The 25,114-nt window shown below is 39.3% G+C and overlaps 2 protein-coding genes across 5 annotated transcripts; both read right to left on the bottom strand.

Annotated features, from left to right (window-relative positions):
- Positions 1 to 621: 621 nt before the first annotated feature.
- LOC117290425 (delta-like protein 4) lies at positions 622 to 11,274 on the bottom strand. 4 transcript variants are annotated; one of them, XM_033771829.1, is made up of 12 exons: positions 10,959 to 11,274; positions 10,348 to 10,446; positions 8,697 to 8,831; positions 7,504 to 7,617; positions 6,218 to 6,337; positions 5,542 to 5,673; positions 5,202 to 5,330; positions 4,435 to 4,569; positions 4,121 to 4,234; positions 3,013 to 3,057; positions 1,922 to 1,994; positions 622 to 1,451 (listed from the first exon to the last, which is right to left on the bottom strand). In XM_033771829.1, exons 1-12 carry the CDS (start codon positions 11,101 to 11,103, stop codon positions 974 to 976), a joined length of 1,719 nt encoding a protein of 572 aa, XP_033627720.1. In that variant the 5' UTR covers positions 11,104 to 11,274; the 3' UTR covers positions 622 to 973. The 4 variants fall into 4 exon arrangements, with proteins under 4 accessions (XP_033627720.1, XP_033627719.1, XP_033627721.1 ...); XM_033771828.1 differs by having other exon boundaries at positions 3,013 to 3,060; positions 10,959 to 11,273; XM_033771830.1 differs by lacking the exon at positions 7,504 to 7,617 and having other exon boundaries at positions 3,013 to 3,060.
- A 4,696-nt stretch (positions 11,275 to 15,970) lies between these two features.
- LOC117290183 (fibrinogen-like protein 1) lies at positions 15,971 to 20,781 on the bottom strand. Its single transcript, XM_033771442.1, has 7 exons — positions 20,550 to 20,781; positions 19,986 to 20,078; positions 19,449 to 19,544; positions 18,959 to 19,054; positions 17,979 to 18,112; positions 17,132 to 17,396; positions 15,971 to 16,939 (listed from the first exon to the last, which is right to left on the bottom strand). Exons 1-7 carry the CDS (start codon positions 20,704 to 20,706, stop codon positions 16,692 to 16,694), a joined length of 1,089 nt encoding a protein of 362 aa, XP_033627333.1. The 5' UTR covers positions 20,707 to 20,781; the 3' UTR covers positions 15,971 to 16,691.
- Positions 20,782 to 25,114: the final 4,333 nt, after the last annotated feature.

The following is a 25,114-nucleotide window of genomic DNA, read 5'->3' as shown; positions in this document are numbered from 1 at the left end:
CTTCACAGTCGGTGTATCTCAACATAATATGCATAAAATAACAAATCTGTGAAAATTTGAGCTCAATCGGTCGTCGAAGTTGCAAGATTATAATGACAGAAAGAAAAAACACCTGGAAAATTACTTCTTTCTCAAAAACTACGTCACTTCAGTTGGAGCTGTTTCTCACAATGTTTTATACTATCAACCTCTCCCCATTACTTGTAATCAAGAAAGGTTTTATGATGATAATTATTTTGAGTAATTACCAATAGTGTCCACTGCCTTTAATGATTAACATTTAAAAAAAATCGGATTATTTGTACGCGCCGAGTAAAATTGAACTTGCATCGGTAATACGGTGATATTTAATCATGTTGTATAGGATTAACTACCGGAATTTTATTTGTAATTACTCAAAATAGTTTTTAGCATAAAAACTTACTTGGTAACGAGCAATGGGGAGAGCTGTTGAGCTGTTTTAGCTGTTTAATTTCTCACTAAGATATTTGAATTGATTTTGAAACCTCAGCTAAGAGGTCTCGACATCAAACATCTGAAAGCACACAGCTCGTGCGAGCAAGGGTTTTCTTTTTCTTCCATTATTATCTCCGAACTTCGACGACCGCAATTGAGCTCAAAGTTTCACATGTTTGGTATTTTATGCATATGTTTAGATACACCAAGTGAACAGACTGGTCTGGTCTTTGACAATGATCAAAGGTGTCACTATCTGTAGTTACTCAAGATAATTATTAGCATAACAACTTGTTTAGTAACGGGCAATGGAGAGTTCATAGCCGACTTCAGCTGAAGCCTTTTATAAGCCTTTTATTAAGCATTTGAAAACACATAAAGTAATGCGACAATAGTGGTTTTTTTTTCTTTCATTTTTCTTCTTGCACACTCGATGACGAATTGAGCCAAAGTGTCACAAGTTTGTTATTTGATGCATATGAGAATACTTGTCTTTGAAATGTACCAACAAGTGCCTTTAACGTTTGTTGCTGCGGCCGCCATCTCCGAACTCTGACAGTGACTGGTATGTGTGCTCTGCCGAGGCTGCAATAGATGGTGCGGCAGTAGATGGAGTTGGTCGAGTCGCAGTGGGCGAACCGTTGCGCCGGTAATCTCCACTCACGTAAGCATACTCATGACTCTCCGGGGGTACCGTCGATCGCGGCGTCTTCCTTGCCGGTGGTGAGGCGCCGTAGGCATACTGGTAGGCCGAGACTGGGTTACGGGCTACTCTGTCATCCGTGTAATTATTGTTCCGGACTCTGCTAGTGGTGTGGCACTTTGGCTTGTTTGATCCTTTTGCCGGGCTGGAGCCGTACATGTCGTTAGAGGGAAGCGAGCTTGGGTTCGGCCTGGCTTGGACCTGAACGAAACCGCCGTTCTCGGTTCCGAAACGAGGATCATAGATCACGGCAGGGACGCCATTGGAGTGAGACTGTTGCCTCTGACGTTTTCTAATAAAAATAATAAATAATATTTTCTTAAGTGAAATCAATTAGGAGGAAGTTACAATAATTTAACTACAATTTGGGTTCATATTAACTACACGTAAATCCATTAAGAGTATTTTCTCAGATTGTGTGTTCCTATATTGGGATTATTCTTCCTGCTTGGACATGATCGTTCCGGATTTTCAGTGATATCTCAAAAACGCGACAAAATTTTGTGATGTAAAATAAGTAGGATTTGAAACTTTGCATGGTGGAAATACGATGGCGGAAAGGTTTGCGGTAACACCATGTAATGACTATCTCTAATGAGTTGGGGTGGTTCTGAAAAGAACCATTGGTTTCAACTCGACGTTTCGATCAGTATGCTCTGATCAGTATGCTCTGGAGAAAGCTTGCATGGTTTTATCTGCATTAATATGATTGTTAAACAATCGAAAAACCATAAACCAAAGGTAGTCTTTGCCTTAACTTACCTTCCTAGTTGGCAGAAAGCAAGAAGACATCCCAGAGCAAACAACGCTACAAAGACGACACCAGAGATGATAACTGAAAACAGCAACAACTATAGAGATTCAATTTTTGTCAATTACAAACACTGTTTGTAATGCCATCAAAGTGTGATTGAAAAGCCAGGCCTATATATTTTTTTTTCGTAAATAAAGCTCCGCAGCATTAAGCCCTTTCAGATGATAGAGCGATTATAAATTTCCGATGTGTGGTTCAGGAGCTAATTTGTTTTGTTTAATATTAGATAGCCAATATAATTCTAAACAGTGATGCGAAATGCAAAGACCGTTCATGTGATATTGTAGCCCCCTCATGTTTGTGTTCATTTCGTGGTCCTTGAACCCCATAATTTTAATCAAGGCTGCAGAATAAGTAGCCTTAACATCTGACGTCACACCTCGAGGCTCGTGAATAACGCCAGAAACTGGCCTCCAGCCTTGGTGTATTTTCACCTTTAACCTAGATTCATTTCACTTAAAGAAACGTAGTCATATGTAAATGCATGAAAGTGCATTACATGTGCGAACGTGAGCTTTCCATAATATCTGTTTTTGATTGGTCTGTGATGTCACTGCATATTCATCATTGCATTTTACCAAATGGAATCACTGGATCTGAATAGCAAGTATCTGGCTTTATCCTTGCGGATAAAGACAGGGGCCCATGGTCTACAGAATAACGCCTTAATATATGACATCACACTTCGAAGCTCCAACGCCAGAGAGTGGCCTCTCTAGCCTAGATTAATCCTCGTCCTTTAACCTATATTCATATACAGACGGTCGACAGTGCAGCTGCCAAACGTCACCTTGGACCAATCAAACACAGACATAAAGCTTTACGTCACTGCACGTTTATCCAATGAAATCATTGTATCCAGTGAAATCACTTACTTTGAAAAGCAAGTACCCTGGGCCCCTGTGTACGACACGTGTAATTTACAACACTAGGCTAATAGTATCGCAGATTTGTCAAGGTTTGTCAAAAGTGTCCCACTGAACTTCTGTGAAGTTTATTTAAGGTTTGTATTTAATATAAACGTCATTGGAAAACTTACCAAAAACAAACCAAGACACACCACCCTGACGAGCAGTAGGCCTAACTGCTGTAACGAAAGTAAAAATACATGTATATATAAATTAGTCAGCCACCACTTAGACTGCTTTGATCATCTAAACCCTCAGTCCCCTATAGGCCCCACACCACCATTCAGACTTGCTCTTCTATACCATCAGTCACCTAGGCCACACAGTACACCCTACTATCCCATGTGCTTGTTCCTACTGACACAGTTCAGTGAGCACACACTTCCTACACTCCCCGCCCTTAGTCACCTATAGGCCCCACACCCTCACTATCCCCTGTTCTTGTTTCCACTGACACAATTCAGTGAGCACACACTCAATACACACTAGTCCCAGAATCCTGAGCAGGGTCCAGTTTTACCACGCATCACCGAGCTCCATTTCCCGCCTCTATTTCCCGCCTTCGTGCATCACCAAGCTAAAATCCGCATCCACAGCATCAGATCAAGCTTTCTCCAGAAGACGATTAGAGCATACTGTTCGAAACGTCGATTGGAAACTAACGCGTTGCAACGGTTCTTTTCAGAACCACCCTAACTCATTTAGAGACAGTCATTACATGATGTTACCGCTAACCTTTCCGTATCGTATCCACCATGCAAAGTTTCAAAACCAACTTAAGTCATTTTCTTTTTTTTTCTTTTTTTCTTTTTGTTTGGGGGGGGGGGTAGTGTTCTATACATTGATAAGTTCAGCTTAAGTTTAAACTGCCGGTGCTTGTTTGTAAATGAGTGTCATGGCTGAGAAGTTTAAAGCAACGAATTCAAGTTTTGGTGGTTTAGTCATCGGAGTGTTGGTTCGTGAATCTCGTTCATGACACTCGCGCCCTTGAGCAAGATGCTTTATACTCTAATTGCATTTCTTCACCAAGTATATCACGCGAGGGTAGTTTTTATATTGCGTATGAAAAAAACCTTCGGGCGCCACGGTTGCTCAGGGCTAGTATCCATCACATGAAGCTAAGACAAATTAAAGGATTGTTATTGGCCAAAAGACCAGGGCACCAATGTATTATGCGCATTAATAAGGTTAATATTGTGCGCTGTATAAAACTATCTACTCATATACTATAATTATTACAGTTAGTCTGGCACTGGTCTCCGATCCAGCCGCTCAAACAGGAACAATACTGATCCCTGTTGGTTCCCAGACGACAGGAACCATAATCACCACACGGAAGAACGCAGTCTGGTTCTGAAAATCGACAGAGAAGCACACATTAATCTCAATGCGTTTTTAAATTAATGATTGTTTTTAATGTCTGTTTCATTGATACCGGGGTATCCTTCATGTATGACAGTTACTTATCTAACCCTGCGTGTTCATGGGTCACACTCTACAGTTGTCAGTAGGCCTACAATTAAAACATGAATCCCTTTACTGATTCAACAAACCTGGTGCGTCGGTGACTGGTACTGAACACCGTCTTCCTTTCCATCTTGGAGTGCAGACACAATGTGGAGCAGATTCATCAACGTAACAACTCCCACCGTGTTCACAATAGTCAAGGCAAAGTGAATAATAAATCGCTGTCAATAAAAAAATAAAATAAGCACAAGTCATTCAATGTAATGTGTTTTCAACATAACAAGCCCAGTTATAGAGCGCCGATGTCGCATGCAATTATATCATGTATACTATCCAGCGGACATCCACCCCCCCCCCCCCCCACCACCACCACCACCATCTCCCCTCAGTTTTAGTCGTGATACTTCTGTTTTGGGTGGGTTTTTTTCCTCAATTTTTTTTTCACAGGAAACTGGAAAGTACTGAGTACACAGAAACACACATTAGTGTACGGGTATAACCCAATAAAATAAGATTTGGTTGATGACAGCTTTACTGGGTCACGACTTAGTACCAATGCAGGCTATCTAAATTGCAACTAAACGTTTGTATGATGACTGTGGATACAAAATCTAATTTTGCGAGGAAAACAAAATTGCTGTTTTCAGACAAAACATTATATTACGGCTAAAGCATGACAAAAATGGCAATAAGCCTTTTTTTAGTGGTCATCACAATATTATGAAACTGTACGTTTCAGATTTGGATTGGAGATTTAGTTGAGTCTTGACACCTTTTTTGAAATGACAGAACAGTCTGAGCGTTTTTTTTTTTTTTCTTTTTTGTGAAGTCGAGTGATTTGATCTTTGCTTACATTCGGTGCAGTTTTCACCAGAGTACTCGGTGGTGCAGTGACAGTAGTAGTTGCCCCCGTACAGCTCACATGTTCCACCGTTGGCACATGGTGTATAAAGATCATTACAAGGCAGGCTAGACGTTACCGCTGCATCAAAAACAAAATATAACACAACTTAAAATAATATTCGTCTAACTGTAGAACAAGAGTGGCTTTTAGCCTTGTTTTGAGTAAACTTGCAAAAAAAAGAAAAAAAAACAACAACGATGGAAGCGTAATGCCGCCACATGAATAGTTTAGTTTTTTTTTTTTTTTTGTGGGGGGGGGGGAGATTTTGCCACACACTGTTATCACGTACCATTTTCACAATACAATCCATCATATCCCGGTGGACACCAGCATACTTTGATTCCTGGCTCGGTCGTGTCGTCGCAAGTTCCTCCATTCAGGCACGGATCATCGTTAGCGCATCCATTATTACCGTCGGTGTCTTTTGCAAATGAAAATCAAAGCAAATCATCAGATACAAAACTGAAAATGTTGTGATGGTTGTGTGGCGCCGTTATGGAAAATAGTTAAGGCATGTGGCCGATTTCACGAAACGCTAGGATAAATCCTACCTCGAGTTAGGACGAGTAACCCGTCCTAACTTAGGATGGGTTCAATTCGTCCTACGTATTTGGATACGGAACTAAACCCGTGCTAAGTCCTAAGATTAATCCTAAGTTAGGAAGAGTTTGGTGAAATCGACATTGGACATTTTTGGTAATTGTCAAAAAATACCAGTATTCGCACTTGGTGTATCCCAACAAATGCAAAAAATAACAAACCTGAGAAAATGTCTACATTAATATATTTTTTTAAGTACATATTATTTCTAATTGCCCTATCAGCCAAATATATCCGTTTCATAATACACTCTGACTGTGTAGCACGATGGTATCATCAATCCAAAGGCGCCAATCAAGTTCATGTCTGTCGCACTATTAAGACAAGCAGACAAACAAATCATACGAACAAACAAACTTACTCACCAATCACACAGTCCGGGCCCCAAACATCGTCGTGAATACACAAGCAATGGCCGACCCCAAAATCGCTCACACAAAAGTGGGAATCGGGACACAGCATAGTCGAACATGCATCAATTTGTTCTGAAAATCATCACAGACATTTAAAGCAATGGCACAACATCGGTAAACAGTATTTTCCAAAGTCCCACACTTCGTGTATCACAGCTTACATATAATTACAAACCTGCGAAAATTTAGGCTCAATCGGTCATCGGAGTCGGGAGAAAATAACGGGAAAACCCACCCTTGTTTCCCCACGTTTCGCCGTGACATGACATGTGTTTAATATAAATCCGTCATTCTCGATATCGATAATTATTGATAATTGTTTTAATGTTTTCTCAAAAAGTAAAGCATTTCATGGAACAATACTGAAGGGAAGTCTTTCACCATTACCTTCTGTAAACCCTGTAAGTTATTTGTAAATCTGTGAACTTTTAATATTTGTTCTGTTCAGAAAGTGTCCAATGGCTCTAAGTAAGAACACTTTATTCAGAACAAATTGGGGGGGGGGGGGACTGTGCCTTTGTATTCTTGACTTTGATATTTTCTTGGTTTGTTCATGACACTGAAGTTATTTATTCTGACGCTGATTTTTTTTCTTCTAATATCAGGTAATTCTTTATTTAATTTGGTATTGGTAGAGCTGACAAAACGGTCGTAGATGGTGTTCATGTTTTGTATGATCAACAAATTACATGAAATAACCAAACATGAGTACAATTTTTGGCATAAAGGGTCTATTTAACTTTTGTAGGACAAAAAACACAATGTCCACAGATGTACACTAAACTTACACAGTTTGAAGTAGAAAGCTTCCCTTTACGTGCTGAGGTGCTGTAGGTTTGGGGAAATGAGTAAAACAATGTCGTGAATATAATTTTCGTCTCATGAGACGAACATTATTTGAATCATTTACAAACGTATTTTCATGGCATTGTTTTACTCATTATTTCTCAAAAACTACAGCACCTCAGTAAATAATATTTGAAGGGAAGCTTTCCACTATCACTATCTTCAAACCCTGTAAGTTTAATGTAAATATATGGACATTTTGAAAAGGTACCCAAATCCTTTAATCCGTTGTATGAGTTAGTAGAAAATAGTGAGTAACTCACCCTTTTCGTTTTGGGGAAGTTTGTTAAGGTCAATTATCAGAGAAGGTGTTTCTTTGCTTATTCTTGAAGTCTGCGTCAAGGAAAGGCTTCTGATTGATTAAGGCATGGTGCCCCTTTTTTTTTCCTTACCACATTCGAGGCCGGTAAACCCTGGAGCACAATCGCAAAAAATTAAATCTTCGAAGGTGAAACATGTGCCACCGTTCTCGCATGAATCAGTCAAACAGCTTGATGTTGTACTCACTTAAAAACAAAATACAATTACACTTAAAATAGGGTGCAACGAAAAACCAATCATTCCATTTCAAAATGTACACAGGCCATGTCTAAATGCAGCATGAGTTAGTATATATGAAGATAGGTAGCCATGCGAAACGAGGTATTGTCTGGTTCACTGTTGCTCGGCTGTGACTGGTACGGTTGTGTAATCACTTGCCATGACAGCCCGGCTCTAAACCGCCAAGGGCACTTGCCCGCCTTGGTCGGGACCCAGGGGATGGCCTGGACTTGGTGCAGGGACAGTCTTCCTGCTGGAGCACGGCAAGGTACGGAGTAGGATGCCTTCAATTCGTAAGGGTCGTGCTGGGTTGGGGGTACAGCAGAGCCACTCACCCTTCAAACCATCGCCACAGTTTGGTCATTATTATTATAACTTTAATATTATGCTGAAGATAATCTTGAAGAAAAGTATGAACGAAATCGACCAAATGAACACATATTATAGGCGGTGCATTTTTTTGTTGATTTCCCTCTTGTTCGTAGCAATAAAAACACATTAGAGATGCTAGGCAATTATAGTCCTTCATGTGTCTGGTTTGACCTGAACATTTTGATTTAAACTTTAAAAAGTTTTTTTTTTGGGGGTTTGTTTCTTTGGGGTGGGAGGGGGGGGGGGGGAGGGGAAAGCTTTTCTGTTAGGTATTTTTTGCGAAACAATCCGCTAGTGATAACATATACAAACCAAATTAATTTATGCGGTTCTCGACAAAACAATACGTCCTTAGTCACGCACACATATTGTACGAAACATGTTTTTTGCGCATTGCCTGTGGCATAATCTGCCAAACTTAGTGCTTTAAAAAAAAAAAATTACTCTTGACGGGAATTGTGCGATGCAAGTGCAATAAACTTCATCCCAACCACATTCAGTGTACTACCTATACGTGAATGTCCAATGTCGAATATCAAGCTAACTTTACAGAACACCATGAACGCCAATGTTGGGATAGGGAGAACACCATCAGCCTTCGCTCGATCTTGTTCAGCTGAATCCAGTATTCAAACCCAAAAAGGAAATAAACCTGACTGTTCGGAATAGTTACCAGTTTCGCAGTTGAGCCCACTCCGACCTTCCGGACAAAGACACACAAAGAAGGCGTCAGGTAATAAGCCAGTGACATCAGGGAAACAACTTCCACCGTTTTGACAGGGATTGTCGTAGCAAGGGTTTTCCAATCCTAATTGCCAACAAACAAAACAAAAGAGTGCAATTTAATCAACTGAATTGTGCAATTTGTTTCCCAACTCCCCATGGCGGACTTTTTGGAGGTGGACACGTTGCCTTGGATCGGTCGAGTTGGTCTATAAAAAGCATTTGTAACCGTTTGTTATAAAATTCATACGGTAGAAAGGTGTTTTAAAGTAGAATACAATGATCCACACAAATACGGCTCGAAATTGGACGGTTTTCCTTTCACGCCGGCACGCCATTTTGTTGAGTCAAATGTTTGACTCCAGAAATTAATGGCCGACCGTGTTAGTTCGAAAAATAAAAGGAAAACCACGCAATTTCGAGACATAGTTGTGTGGATCATAATTCGTCTTTAAAAACATCTTTCCAACCAATATGCATTTCATAACAAACGGTTTCAAACGCTTTTCAGAGACCAACTCGCCCGATCCAAGGCAACGTGTCCCTTTAAGTGACATCATACGTACTAGGTAAACCCTTTGTTCTTCAGATCAACATAAGCAATGGAAAATTACCGGGTAAGTCTGCTGCCACCGAGCGTCCCAAAATCTCCCAATAAACATGTTAGGTTATCTTTTCTATATAGTTCTTGTTGTATAATTTCTGGTCACGAATTGGGGTCAAAACATGTCCTCATCCAATTCAAAGCAGCGTGTATTTCCACATTATTATCATCAACACAAAGTATGACTACAGTCGATAATAAATGAATGTGGAGGCACGTTCCACAATGCGGGGCTTGTCAAGGAACAGCCTATATACAAAACGAGAAAAAAAACTCCAGCTATACAAAAGACGAATAAACAAAATAAACAAAGTAACACCCTCTCAACAATGAAAATATGTTTACGTGTACGTTGACGTTGACGACTAGGCGACAGTAGAAAGATGAAAGTGAACAACTTTCTTCAGTGTAAAAATCAACCTTGTCTCCAGAATTTTTAAAAGTAGTTGAAAAACATCGACTTTCCCGTACATCTCTGTGTTACATTCAATGTGTACATGTACATTAATTTGATTCAATCTGTACGCTTAAAAATAGTAATGTTCTTTTTAAATGCTGTAAAACTAAAACTATGTGGACGTTAGTAAGTCCACACTGTGTTTCCAGTCCTACTTTTGGGTGCGTTCGTTTAGCTTCCCTGGGTCTGCCCCCGGTACGTTCGAATAGCTTTGACGTCATTCCAGGGGCTCACCCGAGTCAGCCCCAAGCGCCCTACTTGTGACGGAGTGGGTCACTGGGGTGACCCGAGGTAGTGCATGCCGTCACCACGAGAGGGGGAGTGTGATCGCTCGATTAGCTCTTGTCATGGGCTCACCTGAGTGAGCACCGCGGGGTCGACCCAGGGAAGCTAGTCGAACGTACCCCATGATGTGGACCTCAATTTTGTTCTCGTGTCTTAACTTCGAATATAGAAACAACCAATAAGGGTGATATACATCTGACCACTTTCTTTAGCGTGCGGTTGTTTCTATTTTGAACATTAAATAAAAATGCTTACCACAGTAGCGTCCGGTATGTGTATCGGGGCATACACATAATCCATCCCACCACCAAAGTGTACATGTTCCACCGTTCAGACATCTACCCCCATCACAACCTGTGGATCAGACGGGTATTAATGGTAATATATCAGTTATACGTCTGCCGAACCACATACCTTTAAAGACATGTTTTTAAATGGAAAGCGAGCAATATAGCATAATTTTAAGGCACCTGACACTGTTGGTAACTACTAAAAAACATAGTTATTAGCAAGCATACAGCCTTACTTGGTAACGAGCAATGGAGAGATGTTGATAGTATAAGACAATTTTGAGAAAACGGCGTCCTCAACTGAAGTACAGTTTTTGTAAAACGGGTAATTTCTCACTAAAATAATAAAAGATCAGACCTAAAGCTTTGTAGTATGGATCCGAATGCACACATGTTATGCGACGTGGCTGTTATTCTTCAATTTGGACTTTATCTCTCGCAAATTCGATGACAAAATTGAGCCGAACTTTTCACAGGTTTGTTATTTTATACAGATGCTGGGATACACCAAGTTAGACGTCTATGACAATTACTAATGAGGTGTCCAGTGCAATCAGGTTTTGTTGTTGGACCTACCATCGTCTCGGCGTAATCTGTGAAGTACTCCACCATATCTTTCTAACTTGCTTAGTTCCACACAGTCTGCCAGAGTCAAGCAAGACACAACCAGCAAACACATAACCAGCGCAGACCACAAACCATTCGTTGTAGGACCACCCATCTGTAATCTAGCAACAATCTCAAAAAGAAGGATTTCTCAGACTAAAACGCAACTGGTGAAAACGTGTAGGCCTATTTGTAAACACTATTTTACCAACAACTATTTGCCTGCAAATAGTGTTGGTCTCATGACTGTGAACTTGTTTGAAGTGCATACATACAAACCTATGCTACCTCTTTTCAGTTGAACGGATGGCTAAACAAGAAAAGGATACCAACAAAAAAACATCACAGTTCCTGACGTCAATGGGCTGTGCAATGCACAGAAACATTATCACAATAACTTCGGCGGTAACTTGGGTTTTGCTTGTGTTGTTTGGTTTGATTGTGCCGATTTTGTTGTATACATTTAAATTGTTCACCAAGCAGTGGACATAAGGGGCATTTTGTTGTTTTAAAGTCCAATTTCAAAAACGCTTTGGACAGAATTTAACCTTGATATGTGACTTAGTAAACATTCAACTCGTTTGTGCCAATGCGGTTAATATAATAGTCAGTTAGTCTTATATAAAATTGTGGTCAGTGTTTGCAAACAAAGTAGTATTATTGAAATTAAGTGTTTCTATTTTTACCAGAATATTTGCAATATACAATGGCACCCTACTCAAATGACGATGTTCATGGGTTTATTATTTCGAATAGTCGACTCTACTTCAAGCTCATTACACAGCGCTGTGCCATACAAATCTATTTTGTGTTGACATTTCTCTGAATTGAAACCCACCGATGCGTAAAATAGGATCTAAGGGGCGTGCGTTGCAATTTGCACTCTAGATTATTCGACAAAACATTACAAATCGAACAGAAACAAATTCGGGATTTTCCCTGCAACGCCCCAGCTAGAATCCTGGCTGATTTGAGTTGCGTACAATAGACTCTATGGAACTTTCCACTTCGCTGTTTTGACCGTTTATTTCGCGTCTATTTTTAGTAACTCTGTAGTTATCCGCCATGTACTCATTGAATCAGGATAAATTGTTAAAGGCAGTGGACACTATTGGTAATTATTTAAAAAAAATTATTAGCATAAAACCTTTCTTGGTGACGAGTAATGGAGAGAGGTTGATAGCATAAACATTGAGAGAAACAGCTCCCTCTGAAGTGACATAGTTTCCGAAAAAGAAGTAATTTTCCACGAACTTGATTTCGAGACCTCAGATTTAGAACTTGAGGTCTCGAAATCAACCATCTAAACGCACACAACTCCGTGTGACAAGGGTGTGTTTGGAGCTTTGCTCGTCTTCAGGAGAAGACAAGCATACTGTTTAAAATGTCGAGACCAAGCCGGTGTGGCATGAGATTCGGACGGGTGCCCCCCCCCCCCCCAACGCCAACCAAAAAGGCAAACTGCAAACAAACTTCTTTAGATAGCGCCCTCTTTGAATTATTATCCTCCAGCCCATGTTAATTTCCCATAAAATGTTCAGAGCCAATACTCTATTAAAAGATATTTAAAACAGTGATGAAGTGTGTATAGTAACTAGTTAATATGCAGCTATGCCGTTCACCACCAGTGTAGTCATAGTTCTAGCTGGTTCGTTGACAAAATATTAATACATTGAAGCTCTTTTCCCCAAGCACTACCCACGTTTCGTTCCCGTTTCGTTGTCTACAGTGAAGGTTGGTTCCAATAAAGAGCAAGGCAAATAATGAGAATGGTCAGTCCCAAAATACCGAATTGCTGTAAAAAGAAAACAAAAACCTTTGATTTCCAAACGTTGACGGATACAAACGATAGGGGGCGCTTTGATTTGTGTTTGCTGCACTCTGATGATGCAGAATGTGGTCTCTTTTCTGCTATGCCTATAAATGAAATGTTCTGTATCCTTCTCGTGCGGGTCCAAACACAAGTTTAGAGTAGCAAAACAATTCACGTTATTCTAAAAGAAATACCTGGGGTAAAAGTTACATGGATAAAGATAACAAATAAACAGAGTACTGAGAAAGTAACCTGATAATAATCTCATTAACATTAACATTGGAACAATAAGCCACGTAATTTGAAAAAGAAGCACAAAAGTGAGCAGGAGAATTAAGAAATGCAGTTTAAATAGGGTCCCCTTTTTACTATGCCTTCAATGAAATTTCCATCTACTTTTCCATGTTTAGCCAAAAAAGAGTTTAGAGTAATAAAAAAAAGAAAGTAAAGTTGTTAAAAAACAGACCTTAGAAGAAGAATCCGGATCAAAGCTTTATATGGACGCTTTGCGCCTCCTCTGGACCGGAAATGACCGGGGACGCGCCGAACGCCCTCAACAGCCTCTACAACGAGACTTTTGAACACAGAGCTGTCAAAGAGACAAACAAAAGTGAAAAGGATGACGTCACCCAAAGAATAATTCTAAAGTTGACAGTTTGGCATAACCGGATAGCCCATCTTATCAAGGGCTATCTTCTCGTGCTAAATTTTGTTGGTGACGATTTTTTGGGCGGGGCCAGCGGCTGGTAAATATTATGTCTACCGCCACCAGCAAATTGCCCATACAACAAAAAGCCTGACACTTGCCGCCCGAATAACGGTTTGAAATTAGTTGTGCTCTATACTTGACAATAAACTCCGGAACTTGTGTATAGAAGATGTCTTCTGTTCACGCGAAACTATAAAGAGGGGGGGGGGGGGGTTCGATGTTCAAGTGTTGTTAATTGCAGAATCTACATAGCCAGAGATGTTGACCTAATTTATGGATTTACATCACTTACTCTATAACACGAATATTTGGGTTTTGTGCAATTTTATTTAAATATTGTGAACACAAGCATGAAATTTACTTACACTATTAGTAAACATTCTTATTTAATAGACCCTTCCCATGAAATTATGTAAATTGCACATAGCGCGTGCCCACTAACGCTTTGGTTGGCAAAATGAGGGAACATCGCGTTGTTTTGTACACGGCTAATGGGTGCGTGACGCAGACGCAATTGCGCGTCTGCTTAGTGCACAACTCTATGACGTTTGCCAACCAACAGGGTCTGTACGCATGCGTGAATGTGGTTAGCATATTTCATGGGAAGGGTCCGTTCTAATGTTATTCTTAACAATCTTATATTCAATAGTTGTAATAAGGTTTCAAGTAATAATTTCGGCCATCTGTTCTCCTATTTGTATTTTAGGTAGCTTAGCTTAGTAAATCCGGACCTAACGTTTTGTAGGTACTCTTAAACCTAATGGCCAGAACAACATTCGAGTTAAAGTTATGTCACTTTTAAGTAGTCACATAAAAAGTATAAAAAAAATAAAAAATTGAAGCGTGTACAGAAGGTGTGGTACCGCCACTCTAAACCGTTGCCTTCGTGTAAAGTTGAATCATTAGAGACAAGAATTGTGAATATACACGTTTTCATTTACCGTTTGTGGTGTTCACGTTTACATTGAAATATCTTAGCATACTTTTACATTTTTTGCGACTTTCCTGTCAATTGAAACGCACAGATTTGTACGCGCGGCGCACAGGATTGACAAATGAACCACCTCCTTTTTTACCTCTAGGTGAGGGCGCCCTACTGAAATGAAGTCATGTGCACAAGGTCTTAACAAAATCTTATCGGTATACCTTCCTTCCAAACAAAGTCGTGAGGCGACTCGTCAGCGTGGATCAAACACTAAATAGGTCCCACGTTTTGGCCATTCTAGTTTCTTTAAAATATTGTTTTTCTAAGCAGTTGAAATAATAACAGATAATAACATCAGAAGAACTTCGTTACTACATTGTTACTAACGTTTTAGAAAGATTAACACTTCACAGGCTACGCTATTGTTAAAGGTAATCTTCCTTGATAATGCACATAATGCGTGCATTCATTAAGCAATGTGCAGTTAAAAGTGCAAAGTATTTTTATAACCGCTTTCCGACCACGACTAAAACTCTTAAAAGAGCAATATAACTTTATTAAAACACATTATTTTTTACGCTAAAATATTAACTGGTGTTTTTTTTTTCACTCCAGGCATCTGATTTCATATTCAGTTAATCTTTATACTATATACTTAGCTGTGTTTTTGTTGTTTTTCATATATAATTCGTTATATTCAAAATATTCATAAATTGACTGCTCGCCTAGATTATGTCATATGTACAATGAAAAAAACTTGCTCTAGTTTTGTATACTGTCATCTATCCAAAAAAATGGCCTAGGAGCTTTTTACGAATCTAGCGTGATGCTCACGAACACGTGTAACCGTCTGTTTCATATAACAATAATAGTGAATGCCTACCAGCAAATATTTTAGTGTGATCCGACCCTATTGCCAGTGTTAACACAGGTGCTCATGTAACAAATAGGTATAAAATAAGTTTACGATGGGTTCAAACTAAAGAATGGGTAGCCTGTTTGAATTGAAATACTAAGCGGCCATCTTGAAAAAAAAAGAAGTAAATAATAAAGCAATTTGTTTAGTAATTGTTTGTCACGATTTATATGTTTAAAAAAATATATAAAGTTGTTTGGGGGGCTGACTCCGCCTACCCCTTTTGTGACGTCAATCGAGGCAGACTTTGCCTGCAATGCGTATAGTTAACACACGTGCAAAGTACATGTACGTCCAAGTCGTGGGTTGGTACAATTCAAAAAGTGTTTGTCTGCATTCAGCAGCAATACACCTGGTCGGCATTGCAGGAAAAAAACACTTAAACGTACAAACTCACGACTTGGTCTGTACATGTACTTTGCAATTGTGTTTACTCTACGCATTACAGGCAAAGTCTGCCTCGATTGACGTCACGAACAGCGCCCTCTCGGGTCGGGTCTACTCTTAAATTTGTAAATAACATAAGAACTGATTTTTTAAAACCTTAGTTAACTGTTTATTCACATTCCACTCATCAAAACACATATATTAGTGACAAAAGCTTTAGTTTGAAAAAATACCACTTCCAGGTGACTTTAAAAGGGTTCTAAAAATGGGGACTAACATAAAAAACTGTTAAAATGTTAAATTGAATAATTTGTACCAACTTTAAGCACACCTTCAAACCTTAAAATTAAAAAAGGGGAAAATCTTGGTTAACATAAAATGGGAAAATTATAGAGATCAATATAAATAATTGATTGATTTACTAATAATAATAATCCTCAGTTTGAAACAAAACTTTTACTTTTATTTGTAATATTATAGTATTTTAAATGTTGAGTTGCACTCCCCAAAAGTCTTTATGTTCATCTCTTTTTACAAATATATTTTAACTGATATAAGTAATAACTAAACAACCATGTAAATTATTGTCGTCAACAACAAATTTACTCCCTCCGTATGCAATATTTTTTGACAAATACAGAGACGTCTGTAACTTACGACACCGGTTGTCCTTTTCCCGATGAACAAATTAACTTTTTACATGATTATGAATGTTTAAAAAAAACATCGAACGTTAAGAATTATTTTGCAGACTGTTTTTTTCTTGTCTTTTTTACTTTTATGATGTTGATTTATTTGGTTGCAATCCAAAAGTAGACGGATGCCTTGATGGGTTAAATGGGCTTGTGTTGGATTACAAAATTATCGCTTCTTAAAGTTCCAGCGGGTTTGCTCCCTCATGAAAACGCATGGAATCCCGACCTTCAGGATGCGTTAGTAAATTTGTCTTTGTTTTAGAGTTTGGGTGGTTGAGTTTCTCCGATGCGTCTGATTTTAAGCGAACTTCTCCACAAAACACATCCATAATCACTAGTTGGGAACTCGGTATTAAGATTAATCTCTCCCCCGTTCCCTCCAGCATCACAACCATCAAACCACCAGCCTCCCTTCGACTCCTCGGCACAGTTTATCCCTTCGTCGCCATCGTTGTCTCTGTCGTATGTTGAGAATGGCTTGCCGTTTGCAGATAAAATCACACAACCTGAGTTAATGAAACATAGGTTTGCACATTTTTAGTTTTTATAAAATGTTCCGGTTGCTTTCCAAATTAATGTTTACTTGGTGAGGGAAGCAATAGAGCAGAAGCGTCATCAAAACAATTAGGGGTTTCTATACGTAATAATAACAACACGTCTACGAGCTTGGTGGCTTCAATGAGAGAGATCCTGCTTACCGTCTCCAAATTGCATTGAACCGTCAACATGAAGGGTGTAGTTATCACCAGAGAGGCGAAAGTTACCGAGTTCAGCCTGATGATGCTTATACCAAGCACCCAAGACATTGACTTGAATCTCCCACGAGGCGGCGCCACCCTCAGTCAACTGACGGATCTTCTCATTTCCCAGCCAGAAGCTCCCACTAGTTAAGTCACCAAAGCCATCTCTGTACTCATTCCACCCGCGGGTGAAATTGCCTCTGGGAAACCCCTGCTGAATATACTTTAAAATCAAGAACACAGAAAAACGATCACTAAACCTAACAAACAAATAGTATGGTCATTTGTAAAAGTGGTAATGAAACACCTATGTGTGCAAAGAAAACATTATTTTGATATCGTGTTTTGGGTCCACAATGTGTTCAATTTGATAGCTGTCAGTATACGAACGAAAAAGTGAATAGGAAAACAACTAAGAGTCTGTTCAGCGTGTAACGTGTCCTGGTGCACATTAATTGTTTCTAAATTGCGGATAACTACTAAAATAATGGGATGCTTTGTGAAGAGACTATTAAGGATTTAATTATAGCTAGGAATAATTGCGGACAAGAAATTAGCAGATTCAATGTAATCTGTCCATGACGTATAAGCCCGCCGACGTGTTGACGTTTTGTCTTCAAAATGTTGAATTTAACACAATTACTTGACTAAATATTTTTGAATAGGTAGACATTTAAGTTTCGTGATATCACTTCCTTTGTAAATCGCACACTCTTTGAACTATAGATCATGACAACTCTCAGCGAGTAGAACATAAAATTGTCATTCAGCTCATTGTGGAATCGTTGATAGAAAATGAACTTACAATCCATCCTGGCCAGGTGGTCATGTCACAGTATACATCAAGGCCTTCTGGATACTTCAATGGGTAAATAGTGTAAACACCATCCTCACGGTTAACAGCCTCGTAGTAGTCTTGATAGTCGTAGTATCTAGGCTCTAGAATGAAATCAGAAAGAAAACAAAAATGAATTTAGACATCACGTGCAACAGTCCGAGAAACTCAGGTTTTGGCTCCGTTTTATGTGTATATAAAACACCCCCTCGAAATATTGTTTCGACCTCGAAACATTATTTTATTCCCCCATACTATTTCGTTCCTCATACTATTTCGTATATAGGATTTGAGGCATTGCATGGTGAGGTATCAATGTATATTTGGTTTGCGGTAACACCATGTGTGTATCTACTTACCAGGTAGAGTTGTTCTTAGGGAACCTGAGTCTCCTGACGATGACTAGAGCAAGCTAGTCGAAACGTTGAGACCAATTTCAGAACTGACTCCGCGGCAGTACAGTTAATTACGATCCTATAAGCTAACGTAGTAGTCCAGTCTAATTTCTATACCATCCGCCCTGGTAATAGTTTAAAGAGCACAGTTCTTTTCAGAACTGAGAAGTCTCCCGAACCTCCGATTATCTACTCCACGGCAGTAGAATAAAGCAAGACAGTTCCCTAAGAACAACTCTACCTGGCAAGTAGATACACACATGGTGTTACCGCAAACTAAATATACATTCATACTATTTCGTTCTCCCATACTATTTCGTTCCCCATACTATTTCGTTCCCCCATACTATTTCGTTCCCCCATACTAGAAAAAATGTAGGCTACCATTAAATGTGAATCTGTTGAAATTAGTGGCATCTTGCGGTTAAGATTTGAGTTATGAAGCTTTGAAAATTGTCCGCCCCAGAAACGGGCCCTAATTGGTAGGACTCAGCATCTGCGTACAGCACCAGTGAAGAGTCCTATTAAGAGCTAGCGTACAATTAATAGTCTCACCAGTACAGTTATTTCCCATCCACTCTTTCTGGCATGTACACGTGCAGGTTGTTTCATTGCGGGTACCGTCATTACCACAGTCAGTCAATGCACACTCTGAAACAAAAAAAAGAATTAAGTAATCGTGTTAGAACAACTATTTGGTGCTTTCGAGGCCGTCCAAAGACTGGACTAATGTAGAAAGTCTGCAAGTGAATAAAATCAAAGTAAGTTGTAGTTTTGTAGGTGAAAGTGGTGCCTATTTGGAATTAGAAACACGATGTAGGAAATATTCCAGGATTGCGAAAAAAAACGTTTATTTAACTCATTGGATTGAGTGAGAGAAAGTGTATCTTTTGGTGACCCCTGTGTTACTTTAATTGAGTATGCTCATTAAACTGTTGTTAGCGAGATCAAATTACTCTGCTTAGTTCACTTCCTTGATTCATGGAGATTGATTAGCAAATCAAAGTAAATCAAAGTATCGAACATAAAAGACATTCATACTCACTAGTACAGGTATTTCCCTTCCACTGTTTCGGGCATCTACACGTGCAGTTTGTTTCATCGAACACACCGCCATTCTCACAGTCAGTCAATGCACACTCTGAAACAAATAATCTCTCTAGAGTAAATACTGTAATAACGTGTCGTGGCTTTTAAATATGACGAATGACTGGACTGCTGTAGTAACTCCGTATAGGTAGACAACAATCAGAGAACTGATAATAGGTATGTAATGTTTTTTGGAGTACTGCCAACTATAAAAACAAAAATATTTACCAAAAAAGGAGACCGCCAATATAGGGCTAGATAGCTCTGTTGGTAGAGCGCCGGCACGTTAATCCGGATGTCGTTGGTTCGAATCTATCTCTAGTCAATTTAGAAATCATTTAAAAATTTACCCAGTCAGTTTCCCTTGTGGTTTATATCGATATTTGTACAAAGCGACGATAAGAACTGGAGCAGACCGAACAGTCGTTTTTTCCCCCAGCAGAACATCTACATTTCTACAATACTTTGGCTAAGTTTTGCTTGCTACACTTACCAGTACATGTTTTGCCGGTCCAGTTTGGTTCACACGAACAATGGCAGGGATCGTCTGTGAATGTACCTCCGTTTTCACAAGTCAGGAAACAATCTGAGAGTAACAATAAGTATAAGGCCATCATTTAGACTGATAATGAAAATCAGTTTATGAAGAAGTATACTTATATCGTCAAGTGGAGCTCATCTCCAAATTTTCCTAAACAATTGATTGAAATAATTAGTTGCAACTGTGTTTTTGTGTTTGTATAAATACACGTTTTTAACGAGCAAGGTCTGGGAGGGCACATCTTGTTTTAGGACATTTAATTTGACTTGTGCATTTCCCTGGACAGCGTTTATTTGTTTGTTTTTATAATTATAGAAGTCTAAGACTGTCTTGAGAACAATAACGGTTTCGACATCTTTTGTTTCGTCCACCTTTGATCCACGTAATCATCGTAATTTTGTTTTCCGTCCATTTTCCAACTACCGAGAGTAAATTACTAACTCAATTTTGGAATATTGTGTTATAAATTGGTCAATAGAGGGGGTGTTCATTTTATTTAGTATCCAAGCTACTCACTTTCACAGTCAAAGTAGTTGAATATTTCAACATCGAGGTCTGTGAAGAGAGGGTGATCGGTGTAAAACGGATCAAACCCTCTCTCGGGTGTATACGTGTTCATGCCCCCAGGGTAGATGCTGGTACACTGGCATCGAAGGCGGTGATTTAACGGCATGACCCACCGTATAATGCCGTTCTCCTTGGGGTTCGGTTCCCTCCCGAAGCTGCAACTAAATGCTGTGACTGTTGCAAACTCTATCAGGGACGCTTGATTGAAAAGAAAGAATATGAATGGTATTTTAAAAGGCTAAAAATATTAGACATTAAGTAATAAAGAAACTGTACTTAGAACAACGGGAATTTTAGGGTTAGTTTTCGCCTGCAATTGTTTTAAGAATCTACACGGCACCTAAAATATCTAGAAGAAAAACAAAACACTGTGATGACCAGTTTTTCACTTCGTGGTAAAGACCGGTATTGTTGCGGGCTGGAACCACTATTCAGGAATGAACGGAGGAAGCCTAAGGTACCTGTAAAGGCAGTGGACACTCGTGGTAAGTACTCAAAATAATTATTAGCATGAAACCTTACTTGGTGATGAGTAATGGGGAGAGGTTGATGGTATAAAACATTGGGTGCATTCGTTTAGCTTCCCTGGGTCGACCCTGGTGTGTGACGTGTTTTTTTCCAGGACGAACATGGGTAATGCAGATACACACGTTCGTCCTGGAAAAAACCCGCCACACACCGGGGTCGACCCAGGGAAGCTAAACGAACGCACCAACAGTGATAAACGGCTCCCTATGAAGTGACGTAGTTTTAGAGAAAGAAGTAATTTTCCACGAAATTGATTTCGAGACCTCAAGTGTAGAATTTGAGGTCTCGAAATTAAGCATAATGAAAGCACACAACTTCGTGTGACAAGGGTGTTTTTTCTTTCATTACTATCTCGCAACTTTGACGACCGATTGAGCTCAAATTTTCACAGGATGGTTATTTTATGACTTTTCTTGTTCACTTTTATTTTTGTATTTTTGAATTTTTTTATATTTTTATATCTGATCATTTTCAAGGTCACACTTTAGGCTGATCAAATTAGGAATGACACCTAATCTAACAATAGCCATGAGCCCCCCAACCACACAACCAACCCTAACAATAGCCCTGAGCCCGCCAACCACACAACCAATCAGAGCATTGATTGACCTGCAGTGGATCCACTGAACCCCTATAAATAAGCCCACTCTTCTCTTACCTCTTCAGTCTCCTGACGATGACTAGAGCAAGCTAGTCGAAACGTTGAGACCAATTTCAGAACTGACTCCGCGGCAGTACAGTTAATTACGATCCTATAAGCTAAAGTAGTAGTCCAGTCTAATTTCTATACCATCCGCCCTGGTAATAGTTAAAACAGGACAGTTCTTTTCAGAACTAAGAAGTCTCCCGACCCTCCGATTATCTACTCCACGGCAGTAGAATAAAGCAAGACAGTTCCCTAAGAACAACTCTACCTGGCAAGTAGATACACACATGGTGTTACCGCAAACCAAAAAAAATAAAATATATATTTATTGACACCTAATCTCTTACACATAAATGACTGTTGATTCAATTTTAGGCATTATTTGAAGAATTACTGTTCCGTGAGCAACATGTTGGCGGTGTAGTCGGCCATTTTGAAAATGTCGCTTTCAAGGGTTGTGCCTACAGTGCTGCCAGTATTATGGTTGCTAGGGATTCCGGGGTCAGGGTATTTATATTTGACGTCCTTCTGTCGATTTGACCTTTGTTTGACCTTCAAATCAAGTTGGCCGCCTTTTATCACCTCATAATTTTTGTTTCTCAATTTTTTCTACAGTTTCATTGTAGGCTCTAATGAAAGCTCTGATCATGGTAGTGATGGACGGTAAAACTATACAGTGGAGAGCACACATGTCAGAGGTCATGTCAGAGGTCAAAAGTTCATAAAAACTTAAACTTGTAAAGTCCTCCTTTGGTTATTTAATTCTAGTGCACTCCGTGGTAAAATGTGGGGTACGGGTTTTTACTTCCTTTGGAGAGTAACCAGCTTTCTAGAACGAGCCTGTACATTTTGCTGATATAAATTAAAACGTACGTTGTGGACACTTGACAGAATCAATGACTGTAGATTATATAACATTTCTTCCATTTGTTAGAGAAATGTAAAGACTGTGCACCATTCGTGTGGAATTATTTGGCATTTGTTAACGAATTTTGCTTGTAAGCCCCCACTCGTCACACAAAACACGTCTCATTTTGTAAATGGGGGGGGGGGGGAGGGCACAACAAACTCACTTTGTAAGAATCATTGCAGCTGTTTATAAAATCTAAAAGTTTGAGAAACTATTTTCTATCAAGAAATCTGGTTGAAGAGACAGGGGTTCTAAAACATTTCAATCTGAAAAACACAATTTTTCTGCATGAAATGTTCTTCTGTTGTGTGTTCATATTACATATGATTTGTTTCCTGCGTGGGCATAAACGCTTCAGATTGTCGGTGATGTCTCAAACTTTTAAATGAAAGTTTCAAGTATTTATGTCTTCATAAGATTTAAACAAATTGAACGGTTCTCAAATAAAACCAAAGTTATTATAAGGGAATCATTGTGTGGTGAAGAGGTTTTTAACTAGTGGTTTAATCCCAACGAGGGCTGGTTCTTGATATTTTTACCGAGACGAAGTCGAGGTAAATTATAAAGAACCAGGCCTCGGCGGGTTTAAACCACTAGTTGAAAACCGATTCGACACACTTTGATTCCCATTCATAAATACCTTTTCGGTCAAAAACATCATCACTTTTTGGTCAACAAGTAAAATAAATGCAAAAATTATAATTGTTAAATGATTTCTTTTAACACAACACCCCTCCAGCTATGAATTGGTATAAGCCCTTTCGCCGCCCTCGGGTAAACAACTCCTTATAACAGAATGCTGTGCGCGTCGCGCGTATCGCGTGATGTGACACACTGTTTCAGCCGTTGCTCTCGACCAATAGGAATGAAGAAACTGTCTTAAAAGAACAGGTGCAAGGTCGCGTGTCACGCCCATGAATTAACACTTTTTACCGGTCATAAACAAAGGTTTATACACACCCACGTGACGCACTCTCCACCAATAGGAATAGCGAAACTGTCTGAGGTATTTATGAATATGACTTATAAGTGTGAGTACAAACGCGAATAACCTAATTAATAGGTAATCTTATCAGTACTTTATTGTAATCCTGGAAGTGTTTAACCCCACCGTCACCTCAGCAATCGTTCTCACTATCCCAATTTGGTAACTCCCGGGGGTAATATTTCCCAGGAATATGCACGGTCGTTTCACGAAAAGCGTATAGCCCGGGTTTAACTTCCTACCCCTGAGCAGAGTTATTTTTCCCCCAGGAATGAGCTATTTTCCGGGTAACTCCCGGGGAGTTTTTGTTTTTCGTAGTGTGACAAGATCGACCAAAAGTTCTCGGAAATTTCCCGGGAAAGGCCGATATTGTGAAGGGGGCTTTATAGTGAAACAATAAATTAGCCAGCCCTCGAACCAATCAATACACAAACTGCGGCAGCCTCTGAGAAAAATCTATAGTGTATCGTTGGAGCTGTCGTAACAACTTCAACGACTGAAACAGCGAGTTATTTACACGGCTGGGTCTATTTTTAACACAACATCAACAATTCTTTGGGGAATTTTTCAAAGCGCTACCGTATAGACTTCTGACGATATTAAAAATGTCAGTTCAAGATCGCTTGCTGCTTCCGGTGGTTGAATGGATGACCCAGTAAAAGGGAATGAGAACCTGTTGATGTTAATAGAGTAGTGGACAAAAGGCATGGCATGTTGGGAGGACAGGCGTAGCGCGAGTGGGAATATAACGTCAACATTGTGCAAAGTATTTAATTAAGAGTGAACGGACACCAGTCGCAAGAATGATGTATAATAAGGAGAGGCTTGCATCTTACATTATTTTGTTGGCCAAAAAAAAATGAAGAAAACAAAAACACATTAAGATGTGTGCCGCTATACAGATAATCCAGAAAGGCTAGATAGCCACCAGAAAGTATCTTAAAGGCAGGGGGCACTATTGGTATTTACTCAAATAATTTTTAGCAAAAAAAAAGGTGTTGATAGCATAAAACATTGTGAAAAACGGCTCCCTCTGAAGTAACGTAGGTTTCGAGAAATAAGTAATTTTCCACGATTTTGATTTCGAGACCTCAGAATAAATTTGTAGGTCTCAAAATCAAGCATCTAAAAGCACACAATTTCGTGTGACAATGTGTTTTTTTTCGTTCATTATTATCTTTATATCTCGCAACTTCGACAACCAATTGAGTTTAATTTTCACAGATTTGTTATTTTATGCATATGTTGAGATACACCAAGTGAGAAGACTGGTCTTTGACAATTTACCAATAGTGTCCAGTGTCTTTAAGCCGCAATCTTTTGTATTCTTTTTATCAGATTTTGGTGAACTAATTCTGTGGTACTCGATCATGGGTAATTTTGTGCTATAGTTCCATTGCCATATTATCTATATTTGGTTTCTGTTTTCTGTTGTGTGCATTTGA

Source organism: Asterias rubens, chromosome 5, assembly GCF_902459465.1.
Source record: "Asterias rubens chromosome 5, eAstRub1.3, whole genome shotgun sequence".
Taxonomy (NCBI): domain Eukaryota; kingdom Metazoa; phylum Echinodermata; class Asteroidea; order Forcipulatida; family Asteriidae; genus Asterias; species Asterias rubens.
Note: the sequence above shows the minus strand (reverse complement) of the source record. Positions and strands in the feature narration are given on the sequence as shown.

Excerpts from the sequence above, each read along its gene's own strand:
- LOC117290425 (XM_033771828.1), bottom strand. The coding sequence starts at position 11,103 with ATGGGTGGTCCTACAACGAATGGTTTGTGGTCTGCGCTGGTTATGTGT. Across the intron at positions 10,447-10,958 it reads CAGATTACGCCGAGACGATG|GTTGTGATGGGGGTAGATGT; the intron begins GTAGGTCCAACA and ends TCTGATCCACAG. Across the intron at positions 5,331-5,541 it reads TGGATTGTATTGTGAAAATG|CGGTAACGTCTAGCCTGCCT; the intron begins GTACGTGATAAC and ends TTTTTGATGCAG.
- LOC117290183 (XM_033771442.1), bottom strand. The coding sequence starts at position 20,706 with ATGCCGTTAAATCACCGCCTTCGATGCCAGTGTACCAGCATCTACCCT. Across the intron at positions 19,055-19,448 it reads GAAGGGAAATACCTGTACTA|AGTGTGCATTGACTGACTGT; the intron begins GTGAGTATGAAT and ends TTTTTGTTTCAG. Across the intron at positions 17,397-17,978 it reads CCACCTGGCCAGGATGGATT|TATATTCAGCAGGGGTTTCC; the intron begins GTAAGTTCATTT and ends TTGATTTTAAAG.